The sequence below is a fragment of the Megascapheus bottae genome, chromosome 6 (genome assembly GCF_031878675.1).
Source record: "Megascapheus bottae isolate mThoBot1 chromosome 6, mThoBot2.hap1, whole genome shotgun sequence".
NCBI lineage: Eukaryota > Metazoa > Chordata > Mammalia > Rodentia > Geomyidae > Megascapheus > Megascapheus bottae.
The window spans coordinates 47378529-47401334 of NC_143514.1; the positions used below are offsets into that span (position 1 = coordinate 47378529).

The window sequence follows — 22806 nt, forward strand, 5'->3', positions numbered from 1 at the left end:
AGCCTCTAGCCTTAGTTTCTCTCTTGTGAGTGCATAAGTAAGTGTGTGTGTGTGTGTGTGTGTGTGTGTGTGTGTGTGTGTGTGTGTGTTGGGGGGATTATGTATAGCTCTTTCCCAGGGCTAATGTGAGAGTTAAATCTAATCATGCATTCAAATACTTTGCTAATACCTCTCACAAAGAGGTGCTACGAGACTCCCTAGTTCCCTTTATCACCACTGTTGAATAACCTGGTGAGCTGAGCCACACTTCTGCCTACTTGAGTATAGGTTCCCTGGACCATGAGGAAGAAAGCATTTAGTGAAGTTAAGTAGCATTCGGCGGGGTGGAGTTAGACCTGAGGCTATTTACTAGTAGAAATCAAGCTGTCCTCTTGTCCCTGCCTGACATTTCGTCACTAACTAGAGGGATAAAATGTGCACCATTCCTGGACAGGACAAGATAGAGGCACAAAGTCAAACTCCTGCAGAGAGAGTGACTGTGACAGCGACCATGACAGTCAGACAGTCAGACCAGTTCCGGAGCACTTGGAAAGAGCCACGATGTGGACAAGCGTGAACAGACTTTGCCCTGCCCCCGTTGCAGCTGGCAGAGTGGAGGGGATGGAAACCAGCCCGTGTGCACCGTGTGGGAGGAGCCTTAGCCCAGGTGGAGCAGGTGGAGGGCCTGGGCTCAGTTGTGTGCAGGACCTGGCCAAGTGACTGCTTCCTGGCAAGTAGAGACAGAAGCAAACACTCGATTGGATCCAGCTTATAGGGAAGCTTAGTTTGTGTCTCAGACCCTGCCTTCCAGGAAAGCTATGGAAGAGGTAAGGAGCCTGATTTGCATGTGGGCTTCCTGAGTCCTTCCCTGCCAGATTGGATTTAGTTCCTCCCTGGGGAGGGATCCCTGGGGAAAGGCTGTGTGGTTTGGGACCTGTTCAGGAGAGATGGGAATGAAAAAGGTGGTTCTGTGTCCTACACTCTGTTGGAGCCACTGAGAAGGACATTGCAGGAGCTCTAGCTGTGCTTGGCCAACTGCTTGTCTATATACTCCCATCCAAGGCACTCTGCAAGGGTCTGTCAACCTCCGTGGGCTTCCAGGTCTGACAGCAGGGACAATAAGACCATAACGAGCTCTCGTGTGGTTTCAGATTGGTCTCTGATCCTCATTAATTGTATAGCCTGGGAAAAGTCATGAGCCCTCGAAACCTGTGCCCTGGATTCCTCCTTTGTAAAATAAGCACTAGAATAAGTGCTTTGTGAGATTGGAGATGCCTGTAAAAAATAAAAAATAGAGATGATCTGATCTCAGCATAGTGCTGTAATCTCAACAGCCTAGAGGTTCAGATAGGAAGATGATGGATTTGAGGCCATTCTGAACCAAATCGAAGGAGCTGAGTATCAGTGGCTCATGCCCGTAATCCTAACTCAGTGGCGGGGGGTGGGGGAGAAGCCAAAGATCACAGTTCAAAGCTGGCCTGGGTATGAAAGTCCATGAGACCCTTATCTTCAATTAACCAGTAAAAAGCCAGAAGTAGAGCTGTGGTTTCAATGATGGTCCATGTCCCTCCACTGGTGAGGTGTAGAGCTGGGGGCAGGGAGTGTACTCAGGCTTGTCAATAACTGAGATCCAGTACCAACTCCAAACCAAGTGCTGGCAAGGTCTGTGGCAGGAGAACAGGTAAAATATCAGGAGTTTAGAGAAAGAGGTACAGAAGGGCACATTTGCTAGCTAGTAAAACTTTTATGGACTAAGCTAATATTACATAATGCTTATTGCTCAGGTAGAAGAAAAATGAGTTGAACAAGTAAGAGAGATAGTTTCTCATTGTAAAAGGAGGATTCTGATTTTTGGAAAACCAACTAAATATTTCATGCCTATGGAAAGTGTTTCTTCATAAATCTGAATGCATAATTAAGCAACAAATACATAGTTAAAATATTTATATAGTAAGCACTCAAATATGTTTGTATACATACATGTGGGGTGTGTGTGTGTGTGTGTGTGTGTGTGTGTGTGTGTGTGTGCTTTATGTAGTCAGGTCCTAGTTTAGGTGCTATGAATATAGCAAGGAACTTAACAGGTAAAAAATATTTCCTTCCATTAATGTATACTATTGTGGGAGAGGAGAAAGAAGGAAGCAAAGGCTCACCTAAGAGTCAAGTGGTCATGATTGCAGTATGGATATACAAAGCAGAGAGAGGATGCAGGATGCTGAAGCATCAAGAGAAGCTGCCACTTGCTGGACAATGATGGCTCACACCTTTTTTTATAGCTACTCAGGAGGCTAAGATCTGTTGATCTCAGTTTGAAGCCAGTCCAGGCAGGAAAGATGGTGAGACTTTTATTTCCAATTAACCATCAAAAAGCCAAAAGTAGAGATGTGGCTCAAGTGGTAGAGTGCTAGCCTTGAGTGGAAAATGCCAAGCCAAAAACAAGAGTCCCTTAGTCCAAGCCCCAGTACTAGCATAAAAAAAATATTAAAAGAGAGGGAAACAAGAAATGTATCACTGTAAAGAGGCACGTAAGCAGAAACTCCAAGGAGAACAGGGAGTTGGTGATGTGACTCTTAGAGTAGAAACTTCTACAGAGATATAAGCAGCTGAATAAAGCCCAGAAATAGAAGTTTCCTAGTATGTTCAAGGATCAGCAGAATGGCTGCAGTGGGTCTTTCCTTACCTTGCAAGACTCCAGATACTTTGAATAGACACAGAATTGGACTTCAAGGTCTCAGGGAGCCAAGAATATGTCTTATTCAAAGAGGCACTAAAGCCTTGTACTTAAATAAGTAGTCTCAGAGGCAGCCCAACTGATTTAAATTTCTGGCTCTGCAGAAAACTAGCTGCCTGGCTTTGAGCAGGTTATTTAATTTCTGTATGCCCCAGGTACCTCATTTGTAAAAGGAGAGAAAATAATATCTACCTCTTAGCATTCAGCTGAGGTTTAAATACATTAATACATATTAAAAAAAAAACCTGCAACAGCCCAATGAGTTCCAAGGACAGTTAACTCTGCAAACTGACACAGTAATACCTTACAGTAATAACAGATAGTCTGCTATGTTTGCGTTCTGTCTCCTCCTGCTCCAGAATTCAATGCTGAGGCCCTAAACCTCCAGGGTGTCAGAATGTGACACTATTTGGGTGTATTACTTCCTCTTTGAAGGGTCTACACAGAAGAACCAAGTTGAAAGGAGGCTGTTAGAGTAGGTTTTAGTCCAACACGATTGATCGCCTCAAAGAAAGGCTGAATTTGAGCACGGAGATACACGCAGAGACACAGGTAGAGCACCATGTAGCCATAAGCAGCGCCTTCAACAAATTGGGGCTGGGGGAAGGGGTCTCGCTGGAGCAGGGCTCATAGACGCCACCTCCCTCTAGGTCTTCAAAGGAGAATTAATCTTGCCCACCCAGGGTCCTCATTTCCAGTTTCCAGAACCAGAAGACAAGAACTTTCTCCTGTTTTAGTCATCCTTGGACACTTTGTCACCATAAAGGAATGTGAGACCTTTATCAGCAAATTAAGAAAAAGGATGCAAATAACCAATGTAGTACCTCCATCTCCCCTCAAGCTTGGGTGTATGACTTTCCTATCCTGTTGCCATTTTTACCCTTTCCACAAACAACAGCTTTGCTTAGCCATTTAGAGACGTCATTTGAGAGGGACATGCTGCATGGGACAGGGATAGAAATGATGTTGATATCAGCAGGGTTATTCTTCCCTGGTCGCTTCCTTCTCAGATTTGTTTTTATATCTGTAAAACCTCAAAGAAGAAACTCCTGGAAGGATGGATTGATTGATGGATTGATTGATTGATTCACCATCATGGGGCTTGAACTCTGGTTCCAGGTGCTATCTTTGAGCTGTTTCTACTCAAGGCTAGTACTCTACTACTTCAAGCCACAGTACTATTTCTGGCTTCTGAGAGTATTTTATTGGAGATAAGAGTCTTACAGTCTTTCTGTCTAGTCTGGCTTTGAACCAGGATCCTCAGATCTCAGCCTCCTTAGTAAGTAGGATTACAAGCATGCGCTCCTGGTGCCTGGCTTCTTGGAAGGATTTCTTAAAAATCATTTTAAAATAAGACAATAATTTACTAAGAGTTATTAAATACACATAAGTTACATAAAATGTACTTTAGAATTAAGTAAGCAATTTGGTATCCCAATCTGCTTTACAGATAGGGAGAATCAGGGACAAACTCAGATGCATTAACTTCAGAGTCTCCATCTTTAACCACAGTTTTGTGATTGAAGTAAATGGACAGAAGTTTCTAAACAATAAAAACAACTGGAAGAACTGACTAGAGACAACTGCCAAGCACTTGCTTTATCTCAAGTTACTGACCTTAGCTTTTCCTTTCTCTGTGTTTATCAAGTAATAGCTCTATTGTTTTTTTTCTATAAGGGTTGCAATGGTTTGTAACTTTTAATATTTTATTTACTATTTATTTATTTATTTATTTATTTTGCTGATTATGGGCTTGAACTCTGGGCCTGGGTGCTGTCTCTGAGCTCTTCACTCAAGGCTAGTGCTCTACTGCCAGAGCCACAGCATCACTTCCCATTTTCTGATGATTAATTGGAGATAAGAGTCTCATGGACTTTTGGTGCCCAGGCTGGCTTTGAACCTCGATCCTCAGATCTCAGCCTCCTGAGTAGCTAGGATTACAGGCATGAGCCCCTGGCTCAGCTAAATTTTAATATAGTATAAGAAATAAAATCCTATACTCATGTTCATAGTTGTTACTATCAGAATTCTCCAATCTAAGCCATGTGCCAGTGGCTCACATCTGTAGTCCTAGCTACTCAGGAAACAGATCTGAGGATCTCAGTTCAAAGCTAGCCTAGTCAGGAAAGTCTGTGAGATTCTTATCTCCAATAAACTACTCAAAAAGCCAGAAGTGGCACTGTGGCTCAGAGTGATACAGCACTCACTAAAGAGAAGCTCAGGGACAGCTCCAAGGCCCAGAGGCCAAATCCTAGGACCAGCAAAAAATAAAATAAAAAATCAAAATAATCTCCAATCCAAAATTTGTAGCTGAGCTGACAGTGGAATTAAACCATCTTCCAATACCCATCCTATCACCTATGATGAACTAACTAGTCCATAGCATATCTCAAAAATCTGGCCTGAGAAAGAGGAGGAAAAAAATGTTTTCAACAATTTGAGTGCTGAGATATACAAGCCAAGTACTATGTAAAGGAGGAAGTACCACCTTCTAAACCCTTCAAAAGCAGCCAAAATGTCACTATGTTTTGTGTTTTTCAGTGATTTTTTTGTCTCCTTAAGATTTTTTGTTGTTGTTTCTTTCACTTTGTTTTGTCTTGCTATGTTGGTACTAGAGCTTGAACTAACTTGACTTTCCCAGTAAAGGCTGGCATTCTATCAATTGAGTCATACTTCTGGTAGGGGAGTTTGTACTGGGGAAATCTCAATACCTCTGTCAACTTTCCTCTTCACCTATGTGCCCTTATGAAAAAAGTATTTCATCTTGGACTGTCTTCATTCATTGCTTAGAACAAAGGTTGAGAAGTTTTGCATCAATATTCATCAAAGAAATGGGTCTATGGTTCTCTGGAAAACAAGATGAGGGGCGGGGTGGGGGGAGAGAAATGGGGACCAAGACATTAGAAATGGTATCAATGTTTGTGAAGTAATGCACCTTCTATCTGGTGAATATAATGTAACCCTTCTATTAATTACAATAAAAAAGATATAGGGAAAAAAAGAACAAAGGTTTGGGCCGGGAGTTTGGCATAGTGTTAGATTGCTTTCCTAGCATATATGAAGACCCAGATTCAATTCCTCAGTACCACATACATAGCAAAAATTGGTGCTGTGGCTCAAGTGGTAGAGTTCTAACCTTGAGAAAGCCTAAGGACAGTGCCCAGGCCCTGAGTTCAAGCCCCAGGACTGGCAAAAAAAAATAAGAACAAAGGTTTAAATAACAAAATGATATATCTAAAAAAAGCACCTGTCATCAAAAATTCCATGCACTACTGATCTAACATGCTTACATATTTTGAGGTGGTTGGTGGACCTGATAGGAAAAAAATTTGGTCTAAGGTGAGTGTTACTAACTCAATAAATCAAAATATTAAATGCTCTAACATCTGTAAACGAACACTGACAGGATTCCATAAGCAGAAAACTCAACACCATTGAAATTTGCTTCATGCATGGAGTTATTTATAGTGATAAAATTAGGTCACTTTTTGACTATGTGTGAATTTGTGTTTAGACTTGAAACGCTTCTTCAAGATAATCATGATCATCTATGCTGGAATCCAAAGGAATCTAAAATGCTACTCATTTGAAGTAGTTCAATAATGGTACTCAACCTGCGTGAGTTTTCTGCCTTGTTTCTGATTCTTAGGCTACGTAGACAGAGATCCTTATTAGATGGCTCTGTACATCTCCATGATAAATACCTAGATGGGTCCTGGTGGCTCTCGTATGTAATACTATCTACTCAGGGGGACTGAGATCTCAAAGTTTGAAGTCATCCTGAGCAGGAAAGTCTATGAGATGCTTATCTCCAATTAACGCTCCCCCCGCCCCCCCCCCACCCCCCCCCCCACACACACACTTGGAGTTGTGACTTAAAATGGTAGAGAGCTAGCCTTGAGGGGGAAAGCTAAAGGAGAGTAAGCAGGCCCTGAACGCAAGCCCCAATCCTGGCACCCAAAACAAAGAAGATACTAACCAGATCTGTGCTCTTACTTAGTGGTTATTTTATTACACAGTCCCTTTCAGGAAGTAAGTTAGATTATATTTGTGGAACATTCTCTTCCAGTCCCTTTAACTAAATGCATGACTTCATTCAAACCACATAAACCCCATGGGAAAGATATTATCCCCACTTTACAGATCAGGGAACAGTTCCTTTGGGGTTGCATGATATTGTCTACAATATAGGGAGTCAATATTTGAAGTGGATGTTTGAACTAAACTGATTCAGTTCTCAGTATTTCTTGGAGAAATCTAAGGAAACATAGGGGCCTTGATTTTCTTTTTTCTTTGTGCCTTCCTGAGGCTTGAATTAAAAGTTTGGGCACTGTCCCTGAGCTTCTTTTGCTCAAGGCTAGCACTCTGCCATTTGAACTACAGCACCGCTTCTGGCCTTTTCTGACTATGTGCTACTGAGAAAGGCATGCACTCTACCATTCAGCCATATCCCCAGCACCTGAACCGTGATTTTAAATTCCATTTGGAATGAAGTTAAGCATTTACCAGGAAATGCAATAGTCAATATTCATTTTCTTAATTCTTTTTGTGAGCCAGAATTTTTTTCTTTGAGGTAAGGCATGGAATCTTTGAACATCAGCTGGTTCTGTTCATCTCACAGATGAAAACTATTTTGTTTTTTGTTTTTATGGACAAGGTCTCCTATAGCTGAGGCTAGCCTCAAACTTGAGGTCTTTCTACCTCAGCCTCTTGAGTCTGGGATTACACACATGAAACACCATACTCAGCAGGTAAAGTCTACAAAGACTTGTCCAAATTAAATAGATTGTTACTGACAGAGACAAAACTGGTTCTTTCATTTTGCCAGTCCTAGGGCTTAAACTCTGGGCCTGAGAGATGTGTTTGAGCTTTTGTGCTCAAGGCTAGTGCCCTACCACTTGAACCTCTCCTTCTGGCTTTTTGCAGTTAATTGGGGATAAGAGTCTCACATACTTTTCTGCCCATGGTTGACTTCAAACCTTGATCCTCAGATCTCAGCCTCCTGAGTAGCTAGGATGACAAATGTGAGTCACCATCGCCTGGCTCAAGACTGATTCTTAAAATGAAACTTCTCCTATGCATCAGAATGGATGCATAAAAAAGCATTTCATGTAAATCTTCAACTGTTCTGATAAGATAAGCCAAGCCAAGATATTATTTCCACTGTTCACAAAGGAAAACCAACCTCAGGACAGTAAGGGATGAAGCATACACTTGAAGCTCTGGTCTCTTGCCCCTGCTCCGTATCCAATCTGGAGCCTCTGCTATAGAAAGAGCTCCTCTGGAGAATACTGGCCCTTTCTCTCCAGCGCTGGCAGTAAGCAAAGGCAGCATGCAGAGTTCCTTCTCTGCCACATGACTCCCTCTCCGCATTGCATTCTTGGCTTACATTAGGACATAGGATTTTTTTTATGCCAGTCCTAGGGCTTGAACTCAGGGCCTGAGCACTGTCCTTGGGCTTTTTCAAGGCTAGAGCTTTACTACTTGAGTCACAGCACCACTTCCGGCTTTTTTCTATGTATGTAGTACCTAGGAATCAAACCCAAGTCTTTGTGCATGCTAGGCAAGCACTCTACCACTAGGACAAACTCCCAGCCTGGACATAGGATTTTATGATCAAATGTGCCCAACAATGAATATCAAAGTTCGATACCCTCTCTTGCATGGCTGCTTATGAAGCTACACACCAACACTAGTATATCTTCTGTGGCAAAAAGATGTAGCAAGTTTATCTCCACAAGGTAAGGATGACTGTCTGGACCTGTTGCTATTTATTTCAAGGACTTAATTGGAAAATACTTATACAATTGCAGCTATATTTTAGAGCAACCTTTTTAGCTAAAATATATGGCTGGGCTTTTCTTTTTTTTTTTTTTCTTCTGCTGGTTATTTCTTAGTTTTCATTGTGAATGCATGCTGGGAAAAATACCTTTTCTAAAAAAACAAACAAACAAACAAAAAACAAAAAAACCTTGAGAAGCACTAGGAATATTTTGATTGTGCCATTGTCCCTGAGGATTGTATGTAGTCAAAACTGGTTTTGTTTTTCCAAGCAGAGTCTCAGGGGCAACTTGTGCCCTTGAGTTTCCTGGCTTCACTGTGTGGAGTTGTATCTCCCTTATCAACAGTGTTGGCCCATGCTAACATGCTGTGTTAGCATTTCTGCAAAAGAGGAGCTCATAAGAATGTATCCTTTAAACCATTAGCTTCAGGGCTGGGATGTACCTGTGTTGTGCAGCATTTGCTCAGCATGTGCAAAGCCATGTGTTCATATCCCCCCCAGGACTTCGAAAAGCTCTAGCTTTTAACTCATGGGTCTGAATCCCAGAGCTACCTGGCTTTTGTTGTTGTTGTTGTTGTTGTTTTAGAACCTCTGTCAAGTTTTTCAGCCTCTCTGACTCCCTCAGAATGAGTCTCTCTCTGCTTAATGGCAGTGCCCGACCTAGAGGTGCTGTAAACTCACACTAATAGAATACTTAGAATCCTCACTGATGCATGTAAATGCTCAGTGGGTAGTCGTGGCTGTTGATGACAGTGATGGTACCGGAAATTTACCATAGCTAATCAACCTCAGTCCTTATGTCTGGCTTGAGGAGAATTCAGGCAAAATTCGAGCATAATAAAAAAGTGATAGAAAAGTTTATTGGAAAAGAAATTTGGCAGAATTAGATAACAGAACCTAGGCCTGCCATGGGAAAATGGCATTTCTGTTCACCTTCAGCTATCTTCAGGGTACAGATATGAATATTAAGTTTAAGTAGAGGAAATGTCAGGGGCAATGGACAAAGGAATGCACAGTTTAAGAGTGTCTGTCTTAGGCTGTATCCTGGATGGTCATTATTTCATTTTATTTTCTCCTGGTTGCATCCACAGAAGTTGTCATGCTTGTCTTCATTTGAGGGCAGAAATTTGGTTCCCATGAGATGGTTTCTGCATTCCAGGGTGCAGCCTGATTATTATAGGTAATTGTCTCATTTAGGAGTGACCTATCCTGCCAGCTTAGTCATAAAGATTTAATGGATCAGTTCTGTCTTTGCTGGAACCCAAAGTGATTGCAAAGTGACTATGGAGAGAATGGCTTAAAACAATGACAAACACAACATGCAAGCATAGATGTCAGGCTTTTCTCCCATTTTCAGTCAATTGGTAACAGCAAAAAAAAAAAAGAAGCATAAGTGCCTGTTACATATACACTTTCAATGGACTGAGAATGGGTTGTCTTCAGGGTGAAAAAAGCATTAGCTTTTGGGCTTTGAGTGTTCATTGAGATTGTCTGTGAGAAAGCCTTATCCTTAGGTCCATACAGGGCTGAGATTACATGTAAAGTGGGAAGTTTAATTACAACATTTTCTCTAAGACCTGTGATCTCATCTTCACTGCATAGTCTCTTCACATTTCCCCATTGCTCATGGCTGGCTACGATCTGGCGGTGATACCTAGGGAAGGGAAATCTAGTCTACTGGAAAACAAAATATAGAAAGATTTTTATTTATTCATTTTATTTTTGTGGGTCATGGGGCTTGAACTTGGCCTGGGCACTCACTGTCCCTGAGCTCTTCCGCTCAAGGCTACCACCCTACCCTTGAGCCAAGGCCCACTTCTCATTTTCTAGGGGTTAATTGGAGGTAAGAGCCTCAGGTCCTTTTGTGCCCGGGGTTGGCTTTGAACCACAATTCTCAGATCTCAGCTTCCTGAGTAGCTAGGATTACAGGCATGTGCCACAACGCCCTGCCATATTTATACTTTTAAAAAAAACTATGGTTTATACAGAGAGAAACTCACAGAATATTGATGATCATGGAATGGATCACATAAGGAGGTGAAGTGTGGAATAAAGATATTCATAGATGAATCTGGAGCATGAATGAAGCAGGAGTAGACATCCCAGTGTAGCACATGTGCCACTTAGAATGCTTAACAGGATTGGGGGTGTAGTTCAGTGATAAAGCAGCCACAAAGCCCTAGGATTGATCAAGGGTGCATATACATGAACACATCACAACCACACTCACACCCATACACACACATACACTACCCACACGATGGAGAATATTAGTGAAAAACATAGATGCTTGGGCAAGACAAGTTGGATATAAATCCCATCTTGGGAAAAATTAGTTACATCCTCAATGCTTCAATTACTTCATCTGCAAAATGAAAATAAAAGTGGATCTTGCCTCCTACCTTGTTTCCTATAAAGTGAATTGAGTTTTAGCTACAAAGCCATTAGCTCTCACCTGACACATAGCCAGCACTTGTGGCCTCATTAGAATGAAATGTGTATCCTCCCTAAACTTTCTCACCTGTGGTGTGATAGAAAATGTAGGTATAAAGGATCTCAGCGGGTTCGTAGCAATGACGTACTTGACTTTGGAGGAAAGAAATGTAAACAGGGAAGGTGTAAACTAGAACCACTGAGTAAACTGGAATTTGGGGTTCCATCCTAGGTGCTCAGATTTTGTGTCAGAGGGCCAGGTTCATGGGTCCCTGGGATATCTGGTATATAGTAGAGATTGAGAACCATTGCCAGAAGAGGTCTGGGAAAGGAGAGGTTATGTTTTGAAGGAGGTGTTATAGGACTATCTCTACAGTGTCTAGAAGGATGGGTAGAATTCAGACAGGAGCTGTTTAAACAGGAATTCCAAACATTTCAGATAGCGGCTGCTGGGTGGGGGGGGAGGTTAGGAGGTGGAGAGGGGAATTTAGTAGAGCACTTGCCTAGCATGTGTGAAGCCACAATTTGAGCCCTAAGATGATGGACAAGAGAAAGAAAGGACAATGGTTTGGAATCATCAAATCCAGGAAATGAAGCAGTTAACATCATGAATGACAAGTAATTATAGAGGAAAATGCTAACCTTTCAAAAAAGAGAGTGAAATATTGCACTCGAATTGCATCTTAGAGGCATTAGATCTTTGAAGAAATGTTCAGGAGAGTTGTCAGGTAGAACAGCAAGCATCTAAAAGATGACACACAGTTCCAGGGGAGATCCGCAGTCATCAGCTACCATTAGGCCTGCAGCTAGATAATGGCTCTGCTATTTCCTTCTTTACACCTTGAAAAAAAACTTCCTTGGAAAGGGGTAGAAACTTGTCCATGATCCCTTACTCACCATCCCCAAATCTAATGAGCTTAACAACTAATTTGTCATCACCGTTTGGCCTATCTGAATCAACATGAGACAATTTATGAACCCTACTTATGCTACATTAGATGAACATTACCCTGTTTCACTGCAGAAGTAGTAGCAAATCCGAGTCCGACATGCTGTTTCAGTCCATACCTGCTTTATATATACAGGGTCTACAATACATTGCCTTTCTAAAAAAGGAAACATTCTGAATCCCAAAGTGCACGTGTTTGAGCATTTTGTATAAAGATTGCAGACTCAAACTGCAGTTATTTTGCTGAAGCTAAAGCTAAATGGTTAAAGATCCTGAGCAACTTTCCAAAGACAGAGGCAGAAAGGAGGCCTGAACTCTGAAGGGGAAGATTCAAAGGGATGGGGCTTGATGGGAAAGGTTTATGCACAGCTTTCATGTTGGGCACTGGCAGGGGTGTTGGGTGAGTATTTGTGTTCGTGACAAGTACTAGGACCATTGCAGTAAAGTTCTGTGTTCTCTATGTTCTTTATGAAGACAGGAAAGTCTTCATAAAGGAAAGCCTGTGAACAGATAGACGAGAAGGTGGCAAAATGATGTGGTATTGTGGTGTTGTGTCTTCTGAAAGGCTATCTGTGCCAAAATACTCTCCCCTGCCCCCCCCCCGCCTCTCATTGGCTGCAAAGGCAATTGAGATACTTTATTTCTTTCTTGAATGAAGGCTCTGAAGGCCTTAAATAAAAATAGCTTCAGGGAAGAATAGTGGCTTTCTCCCTTCTATCACATTGTGCTATACACATGATAGGACATTTCAGAGGCTTTAATCTGAAATACACAGTCACTGAAAATACAGTGTTCAGGCAGGCCTTCTGTCTAACCTATGCTGTTCCTTTAGCCAAAAGGTCTTCATAGCCCATCTCCAATGAAAACTCACTCATCTTTCAGTCTCCTTCTCTTGGGAAGGGTGTAATGAATGGGGCTTGTCAAACTAATCCTTTATTTCACTGTTTTTTTTTTTTTCTCCTCAAGGTTAGTACTCTGCCACCTTAAGCCATGGCTCTACTTTTGGCTTTCTGGTGGTTAATTTAAGAGTCCCGTAGACTTTCTTGCCCCCGCTGGTTTTGAAACATGATTCTTAGACCTCAGCCTCCTCAGTATCTAGGATTTATAGATGTAAGCTAAAAGCACTGTACACTTTTTTTTGTGATACTACAGGCTTTGGTAATTGTTTGCCTAACGGCCTTCATAGAATGAGAATCAAATGTTTTGAATTGCTCTGCTTAGTTGACCCAGCCATTAGCTGAAGATCTAGAGATGGAAAGATGCAGTCTCTGCATTGAAAAAGATGAAGCTTAATGACAAAGGCAGGCCAGTGGCTGGTTAGAGTACAATAAGTATTGAGACAGAAGCAAAAAGACCCAGACACAGGAAGACACAGGTCTTGACACAGGAAGTATCCAGAGGCATATGACCCCGTGGGACCTTTGTGGTCTGCAGTGGGCAGTCTCAGGGAAGAGTGCAAGGAAAAACAGGAATTTTAGAGTTTCACTGGTGGCTCTCCAGATGCTTCCTTTCTAGTATGTGGTTCATGAAAAGATGTGAGACAGTCTTATCAAGAGCACTCACCCGGGCCCAGACACCTATCCTACACTATGGAGCTTTTGTAATGGCGGTTTCTAGCCTGTCCATCGATACCAGTTCTGAGAGCAGGTGGAAAGATTTCAGACCACCAAGCTCTGATCTCTCTTGTTCCTGCCTCTTCCAAGGGTCCTTTGGGATTCATCATGGATGCCAGAAACCTAAGAGTTTCACCTTATAGTACAGCATTTAAAATGGGGAGGCCTGCAGTGAGGCCCTTTTGTTTGTGATAGTGAGTAAGGTGCTATTCTTAAAACTGTTATTTCTTTCTGTCTTAGGTAGAACTTGACAGCTATAATTGCCTCTCTTCTGGGCTCATCCTTTCTTGGCTTCTGCCTGCCCTGGGCCTTGAATTCTGAGTTTGCATATTCCTTAAGGCTCTTGCATTTATTCAGCAGGAGAGGAATTTTCGGATTTGTGATAAATCATTTCCATCAATGTTGCCTTTGCCTCTCCCTATGGAGGACAAGACTTAGCAATTTGCAGAAATGTAAAGATGCACTAAAAATATATTTTAAAATCAGGAAATAAGCACCAAAATAGCATCCTCTCCTTTGGTGGCTTACTTTGCATATGTTTCCATGACAGTTTTCATGGCTCGTGTTCTGTTGTATGACAATTTTCAAGGCTAGTGCTCTACCACTTTGATTTTCCGATTTCTTCAAGCATCTCTAGTTCTCTTCCAGGCCACCTCACAGTATGGTGTGATGTAGGCCACTGGGGATGTAGGCCTAGTGAGTCATGATTGGGATTAGGGTCCCCTCACAGTCTCTCCCTCAGGAAAACTTGGGAGAGGGCACAGAGCCAGGTTTGAAAACATGCTTTGTAAAGCATGGATAGGGACAGATGACTCTTACACAGAATTTTTCTCATTTGCAAGTATATTTTGAATTAGGTTTTATATTTTTTATTTGGTTTTGCAGTTTCACCTCATGTTTTAAAAAAATTTATTAAAGGATTTATTAACACCGATTTTTACATCATATTTCAAATGTCATGTTTAACAAACAAGTATTCAAGAAGGGAATCTCTATATACAATCACTGGCACATAGATTTTAGAACATAGTTAAAATTAAGCTGAGAGTTATAGGTACATATTAATATATGTAATTAAGCATTATGTATATAGAGTATATAGCCCACCACAGATTTTTATGTCTATATAGTTATGTTTATATCTCCAAGACCATGTCCATAACCTTGGGTTAGCAAATATTGAGTCATCACTGTTGTACTGTTTGGATTTAATATCCACATATTAAGGGTACCATACATCTTTTGTTCCTTTTGTCTTGACTTATCTCACTCAACATGATTCACTCTAATTTTATCCACTTCCCGGAGAATGCCATTATTTTATCTTGTCTGTTGGCTATGTAGAATTCTATTCCAGTGTGGCTGTACTAGTTTACATTCCCATTAGCCGTGCAGTAGGGTTCCTCTTTCTCCATCCCTGCCAGCATTTGTTGTTATCTGAGTTCAGAATATTGGCCATTCTGATTGGAGTAAGGTGGTATCTTAGGGTTGTTTATATTTGCATTTCCTTTATGATCATGGATGATGAGCATTTTCTCATATGTTTTTCTGGCATTTTAACCTCTTCTTTTGATAAGTCTCTCTTTAGCTCCCTCACCCATTTAGTGATTGGTTTGTTGGGTTTGGGGGAAGTTAGTTTCTTGAGTTCCTTGTAGATACTGGATTAAGCATTTGTGTGATATATTATTGATAAATATCTTTTCCCAGTTAGTTTCACGTCATCTTTTAAGTTACATTAACTCAGACTAACTCTGGTAATCTAAACATACATACAAAATAACCACTGAATTTACTAAATGCCTTTTTAAAAAAATGTGTCCATTATACTTAGGAACAAAGTTTTGTTCATACCACTATAAATAATCAGAATCTGAGAGTATTTTAAATAAACAAATACACATAGGTTTCCTTGGATTTTAATTTGTTTGAATGTGGAGACTATTGTGGAATTGTCTAAAGGAAATGTGATACATGCAGAATTGCCTCTGAAACTTCTATGTAAAGGAATTATACATTGGAAGTACATTGGAAGGTATACTATATATAGGTCAAAGAAATCCTGAGATCACGCAGACTTGTCTCCAAATTCCTATACCACTTTCTATGTAACTAACTAGCTAGCAAGGTTGTTTTATGTTTGTTTGTTTGTTTTTTGCCAGTCATGGGGCTTAACCTCAGGGCCTGAGAATTGTCCTTGGACTTTTCTCAAGGCTAGACCTCTACCACTTGAGCCACAGCACTACTTCCAGCTTTTTTCTATGCATGTGGTACCGAGGAATTGAACCCGGGCCTTTGTGCATGCTAGGCAAGCACTCTACCACTAGGCCAAACTCCCAGCCCCTTGTTTTATGTATTCTTGCCTATTAGTTTAGCTACAATGTGGAACAGTAACCATGCCTGCTTTGTGGATAATTGTGGAGATGAATCTAGATAGAAAACAGATCAGGATGATGAAGACAAGAAATTAATGTTACCAAGAGTCTGAACCTAGCAAAGAAGAAAAACTCCCAAAGCTAATGCTATAGAATCATGCCCATATGGTCAAGTATTAGTGTGTTTTTAAACATAGTTTCTTAAAGAACAGCTAAAAATGTTCTAGACCTGCCAAGCAAATTCTTGGGTTTTTAAGGAGTCCACAGTAGCAATATTAGCTACTGTGTAGGAAGTCATACACACTCTCAATGCCTCAAGATAACCATTCTTACCTGAGAACACAATGGGTTTAAACAGGTGGCTGTGCATGCAGTGCTTAGAACAGTGTCGGGGCAGAGGATCAGAACATATGTTTTCCTGTTCTGTTATCCTTGTCTATTCAGTTATTAGTTTATTCTTATTATTTTTTATCATTCCTTGCATTTCTATATAATAAAAGCTATTTGGAGTTTTGTTCTCCAAAAGATCTCCTCTGAATAGAATAATATCATACCTACAGAACTGGGATTCAGACCTGTAACTGTTTGATGCTGATCTCCTCATTCTTTTGAAATAGTAATTCTTTGTTTTTCTTGGCTAGTTGCTACCAACTTTCCATAACAGAGATAAACCCTTTCTGTTTAGAGGACTCCACTGTCTTTTATCTTAGGTTGTTCCCACAATATCTCTGGCATTATTTTGTCCTGTGCTTCTTAAATGAGGTATTGGTGGCTGGTTCAGTCCAGATGAGAAATGCCCAGGCAATTTCCAGGGCTACTTGCAGAGCCATCTTCTTATATTATAGGGATCAGATCATTTATTTCTCTGGCATCTCAGCTACATTCATAAAGATGACGAAAAAAAGTTTGAAGTTTTACACAGTTACTGTTACTGTTCAGGGTATCCATTCACTGATTCATTACTTCACCATAGACTGTTCTGGTATCCATGTCTATTGTGAGCTATAAGGCCAGTGCTAGGGATATCAACATAAACAAGACACTGACTTTCCTTCTAATGGACTCAGAGATTGTAAATCTTCATTGATTCATCAATATTTTAGAGTGTCCATTGTTTCCAGACACTGCTGCTAGGTAATGAAAAATGGATGCAGTGTCTTTCCTCATGGAGTTTACATTCTGATGGAGGAAGACAAAGCATATGCCAGATGCTCATAGCGCCATGAAGAAACCAAACCAGACTCTATTTACCAGGGTTCTTCATTGCATAAGACTTAATATGTTATTGTTGATTTGAACAGAAAGGGATTTATTATAGACCATTTGGGAATTATTTGGATAGGAATTATTTTGGAGGCGTTTGTATGCAGATATTGGGTTATTTCAGTGCGAACTTCTAGGTACAGCCACCCATTGAAGAGTAGGCCTACCCTGTCTCAGCTGCTCCCCAAAGATTGGTTCTCACGTCCATCTCCTACACCTCCACTTGGCAGGACTCCAGCTGAATGCATCCCAGGGACATAGCTTTGAGATTTGCAGATTCTGCATTAGAGGGAGGTTCACTGTAGAGGGCTGATGAGCGGGGCAGCACTCAGGGTGAGGTACACAGAAGAGTAGAACAAAGCTGCTCTTTGACTAACAGTGGTTGTGCCTTTGATATATTAGTTAGAAATCACAATCTATGCTGGAGGCCACTTCAGATACTATCAGGAGATGTAGCTTTGAGTCTTTCCAGCCTCACACTTGGACACTAGGATTTCAGAGATGTGGGGTGGCTTGTTTTTCTATATGCAGCATGCTGGTATACATGGCTGTGTCCTCTCTCTCTCTCTCTCTCTCTCTCTCTCTCTCTCTCTCTCTCTCTCTCTCTCTCTCTCTCTCTCTCTCTCTCTTCCCCCCCCCTCTATCATTGTCTCTGTTCCTCTGACTCCCTCTGTCATACCTGAGTAGTTATCTTCCAGAAGCTACTTTTAATCTCTAGGTTGCATCACAAGCAGCTTTTCTCTACTCTCATAGAAAAAATTTTGCTGAGTATTTAGTAATTTCCCATGCTAGATCAGAGTGACCTATATGTATCTCTCTCCCCAATTCCATCAGCTCTGAAAGCAAAGGTCCTGACTATTCATATTGAAAGCCTTAGTGATTACTAATTAGAATTATGAGATTATACAAGTTGAATTTTGAACAAGCAGTGACCTTCATTTAGTTCAAGAAGTTGAAAGAGAGCTGGACTTGGTGGAACACACTTGCAATCCTAGCACTTGGGAGGTCTTAGAAGAATGATCAAGGGTTCCAGGCCAGTTTAGGTTACACATTGAGATTCTTTTCTCCAAAAGAGAGAAAGATGTGCATTGTGGGGCAAGGAAATAGATAAATCAAAATGGCAGAGACTTGAAAGGAACATGAATTTGGACAAATGTAAATAATTCCTTGGGGTTAGAAGGAAGGCCACATTCTGGAAAGTGATCCAGAATCACATCAGAAAATTAACTGGTTGGGATTAGGATGTAACTTGGGTGCTATGTAACAGCATTTGAACCTGTTTGAAAACTTTGGAGTTCTATCATCAGATTTGTGTTTTTAAACAGATTTGTCTAACAGCTGGATAAATGGAGGATTACAGGCACTCAGAGGCAAAACAATGAAACTACAAAGAAATGTTTTCCAGCATAAGTGAGAAAAGCCTGAAGGCAGTCACAGGAAGAAAGAGCAGGTTCCTGGGGATCCTCAAGAGTTAGGGAGAATGCTTGGAACCACAGAGTAGCTTCTGGTCTTAATGAGAAGATATTCCAGCCATTTTTCTGCCCATCTTCATACCACTGGGCTCATGTTCTGAACCTAGAACTCCCACCTCTGGGTGATGTATATAGCAAAAAGCATCAAAAAAGGTGCCAGAAGAGACTCTGAGGATCATCCAGGCCAGCTTCTGCTTTGGCACATGGTTGAGAAAAGGAATGGCTTCTGTACTCTTCCTCTGAAAATTAGTCACTCAGATACCATGTGTCAGCTGCATACATCTACATATAGCATGGGTCTTTAATGTTTTCTTGTGCATTTGCTTATGTTTTTGTCTCACTCTGACATTATAATGTAATACATTGGAGCAGAACCCTGGACTGGGTAAAGCAGATTCTATGTAGTGGATGCTAAGTGATTATTAGTTGAAAAGAGCACTAAGTGAGGAATAATCAGATCCACTCTTGATTTGAACCAGTGGTTTCTGCCCTTCATTCAGGCCCTTCCTTCAGAGGTTACAAATTCACACTTCTATCTCCAATTAGGGCTTTGCTTAATTCAGTACTTCAGAGATAGAAATCTATCAAGTAATAATACTGTACATGGCTTTAAATACTGAAGAGGTAAAAATAAATGTTACTTCAAAAACAGACTTACCCACTGATCAACTTACAGCCATTAAGTTGATTTCTATTTTAAAAAAAGTGTTGAGGAGGATATAGATAAATTGGAATCTCTATATACTGTTGACAGGTGTATACAATAGGGTCGTTGCTATGGAAAACAGTAGACAGCTTTCTCAAAAGTTTAAAAATAGAATTATCATATGATCTAGTAATTCTACTGGATTCTACTTCTGGGCATATACCAAAATAATTGAAAACAAGATCTCAAAAAGGTATTTGTACAACTAGATTTATGACAGTATGATTCACAGTACCTAAAATATAGAAGCAACAAAATATCTATCAACAGATGAATAAATAAACAGAATGTGTTATGTGCATTCATAAGTCCCAATTTAGAGTGGAAAAAATAAGGCTCAGAGAAGTGAAGTAGATTGCCCAAGGCACCTAACTTGAAGGGGCTAAGGTGAGCTCTGACTGTCATGCGCAGAATTGCTGACTACACACCCAGTATAAGCTTCTGCCTTGTCCAGGGATAGGAGGAATAGCTGAAATAACTTGGGTGCTGACTGAAAGATAAGAAATTAACCATTTTCAGTTTATAGAGAGGGCTGCTAATGTCTGCATGGGCAGTGGGTAGATGGATGAGAGAAGAGAGAAATACAGAGGATGAAAAATAAAGAGAGAATGCAAGGCAGCTCTCAGCCCACCTCTTTACGTGTCTTGCTCAATTATCCCTTCCTTTCTTAGTCCTCAGAGAGCAGGTGTGAGTCAACTGTAAACATGGCAAGAAAAGGTCACCCAACATTTCCTCAACTGCCAGAATCAAAGTCACTACCATGGAGATGATCTGTGTACATGAAATAAAAAGAAACTGCAATGTGACCATGAGAGGATAGTGGCTCTTGCTTTTTGAACAGCTCCCACAGCCTCCTGTGATAGTAAAAGGTGATAAGACACACATACAAAGATAAGTTAAATGTAGTGGGAGAATAGGAAGGAGAAGAGGAACCTCACTTGACTGGATCAGCTCATTATGGAGCCCTGGCCATGCTCTTCCTCTGCCCTTCCCATCTTCATATACTAGATTTAAGATGACTCCTCAAAGGGAAGAGCATATCATCCAGCAGAGCTGAAAACACAAAAGGAGAATTTAGCTTTTTTTAATGGTTTTATTGGCTGTGTGACAGACACTGTACAATTAAAATGTCTTTATATAACACTACTGCCCTTAAGGTAAGATCAGGTTTCTCAGAGTAATTGTCTAGAAGAAAGAAAGGGTCAGAATTTGAATATAGGCCTTTATGGTACCAGTGTTTGATTCCAGACTTACTACACAGTGCGAAGTTCAGCGGCCAAGACATGAAGAAAGAGCAAAATATTGAAAAAGAATCAGGGAAGCTCATACACTCTGCCTGGCCCTTTCCAGAAGGCATATTGATGGTAAAATCAAAGTAGTGCCATAGAGATGTTCTGTGTACATGAAACTAAAAATCTGCAACCTGACCAGGAGGGGAAGTGGCAAGAAGACAATTGACAAGTAGATGATGTTCACTTTGTGATGCCAGAACACATTAGCCAAGCCAGTACAAATTATGAACAGCTTCATTTGGTGTAAGGACAGCCCTGATTTGTGGTGGTTAAAGATACATTCCCACTATCTTTTGAGATAATTGGGAATGTATTATGTAGAACCTCATACACTCATGAACCTCATGAACAGATGGTAACTTAATTTTTATAGGCCAATGGGGGGAGGGACATTTTATTGAGCTGGATGCTGGTGGCTCATACCTGAAAATTTAGCTACTCAGAAAGCTAAGATATGAGTACCATGGTTCAAAGCCAGCCTGGACAGGAAAGTCCTCGAGATGACTATCCCTAGTTAACCACCAAAAGTCCGAAGTGAAGGTATGGCTGAAGTGCTAGAGCACCAGCCTTGAGCAAAACTGGTAAAGGTAAAGGACAGCACACTGAGTTCCAGTACTGGCACATACACACAAAAGAAGTTTTTATCAACAAGTATTAAAGTTTGTATCAGCAATCTTCATTTCTCTACATTTTCTTTTTATACCATGATAAGATTAGACATTAAAGTATTTGAAGTACTTTAACAAGGAGAAAATCATTTTATCTATTTCTCATAAACAGCAACTTTACTAGCTAATGTTGCCCAACCCACAAGCAATTGCATCTTATCACTGTTAGAAACTCCTAACTTGCATGATGAAACCAGCCAATATTTTCCTGGAATAATAAAACTATCTTCCACCCACACACACCCCCTTATGTTTTTAGGAAGGAGTAAGAAACTTCCGGGAACTTCGAGCCAAATTTCAAAAGTTCGACACCCCTCCTCCTCCAGGACCTATCAAATTCCCAGTAGGTGTTCTTCAAAAGAGTGACTGGGGATGCACACAATCAACACAGATGTGGGCCAATGGTAAACCTCTCTCATCCAACCTCAACTGGCCCCCAGCATATTGTTCTAGCCAGGAGTCTCAGTCTCCCAAAACCCAGAAAATGAAGTTTACTTCAAGGAATGAAATTCAGAAGTGTTTAAGTACCCCAGGACCTCCAGAAAAGTTTGCAGTGGGCTCACAAAATTCTCAGGATTCTTTGCTGTTGGAAGGGGCTCAGTCAAGCACTAAGCTATCCCAGGAGCAGGAAGAAATGGTGGCCAACAGCTTCAGAGACAAACTCTGGAACTGGGAGAAGGTTTCCTCTCAGAAGAGCCAGATGTCTTCATCTATTCTCACTAACTGCGAGAACAGGACCTTCTGTCAAGAAGAGCAGAAAACCACAAGACTTGCTCCTTCTGAGAGGAACTCAACAGCCCAGAGTGAATTATGTGTGATCTCCAAAAAATCTTCTTTTCTACTTCCTCAGAATGGTAGGAAGAGTGAGGAGAACCTCAGTACTAAGAAAAGCAAGGCAGCCAATCCTGCTCCAGGTAAGTGATTGAGTTTCCATAGGCCTCCAGGAGAGGCCATTGTATTTATTTTCCATTTAAAGCTTGCTGATTTGGAGTAGTTATATCTGGGACTTGACTGATGTAACAGGATGATTATAAACCTGTCTTATTAAACTGTAGTCTCAGGTTTGAGTAAAGTGCTTAATCTCCCAGAATTATGTTTGAACTAACATGGATTTGGATCCTAACTGTGTTTCATATAAATGCATGAACATGAGCAGTCTTACAAGTGAGATGTATTATCAGTTTTCTCTGTCTGGGTAAGCAGCACAACTACCCTCCACTTTTCCAGGCCAAAACCTAGGGGTAGTACTCTCTTTTTCACTCTGCCCCCTCCTGTCCTATTCTTCTCATTGAATCTACCGTTGAGCTCTTGATTCTACCACGGAAGTACATTTGGGGACCCTCAATTTCTGTCCATTTCTAACCCTTAGTCTTGTCCACATAATTATCTCTCAACTGGACCAATGTCAACAGCCCTTGCCTTCTGTTCTCCTGACAGACACTATGAACCACTAAAGAATAAACCACATCACATTACTCTCCTCCTCAGTCAGCTCTCACCGTCTAACAGTGCCTCTGAAACTTGGTCTTTGCCAAGTTCTCTTGCT

General features: G+C 41.0%; 1 protein-coding gene across 1 annotated transcript in view; it reads left to right on the top strand.

Annotated features, from left to right (window-relative positions):
• Positions 1 to 747: 747 nt before the first annotated feature.
• Fyb2 (FYN binding protein 2) overlaps positions 748 to 22806 on the top strand; it is an 81293-nt gene continuing 59234 nt past the window's right edge. Inside the window, exons 1-2 of the mRNA XM_090334749.1 lie at positions 748 to 806; positions 21520 to 22174. Coding sequence (XP_090190875.1) covers positions 798 to 806; positions 21520 to 22174 — 664 coding nt within the window. The 5' untranslated portion in view covers positions 748 to 797. The remainder of the gene's footprint in view (positions 807 to 21519; positions 22175 to 22806) is intronic.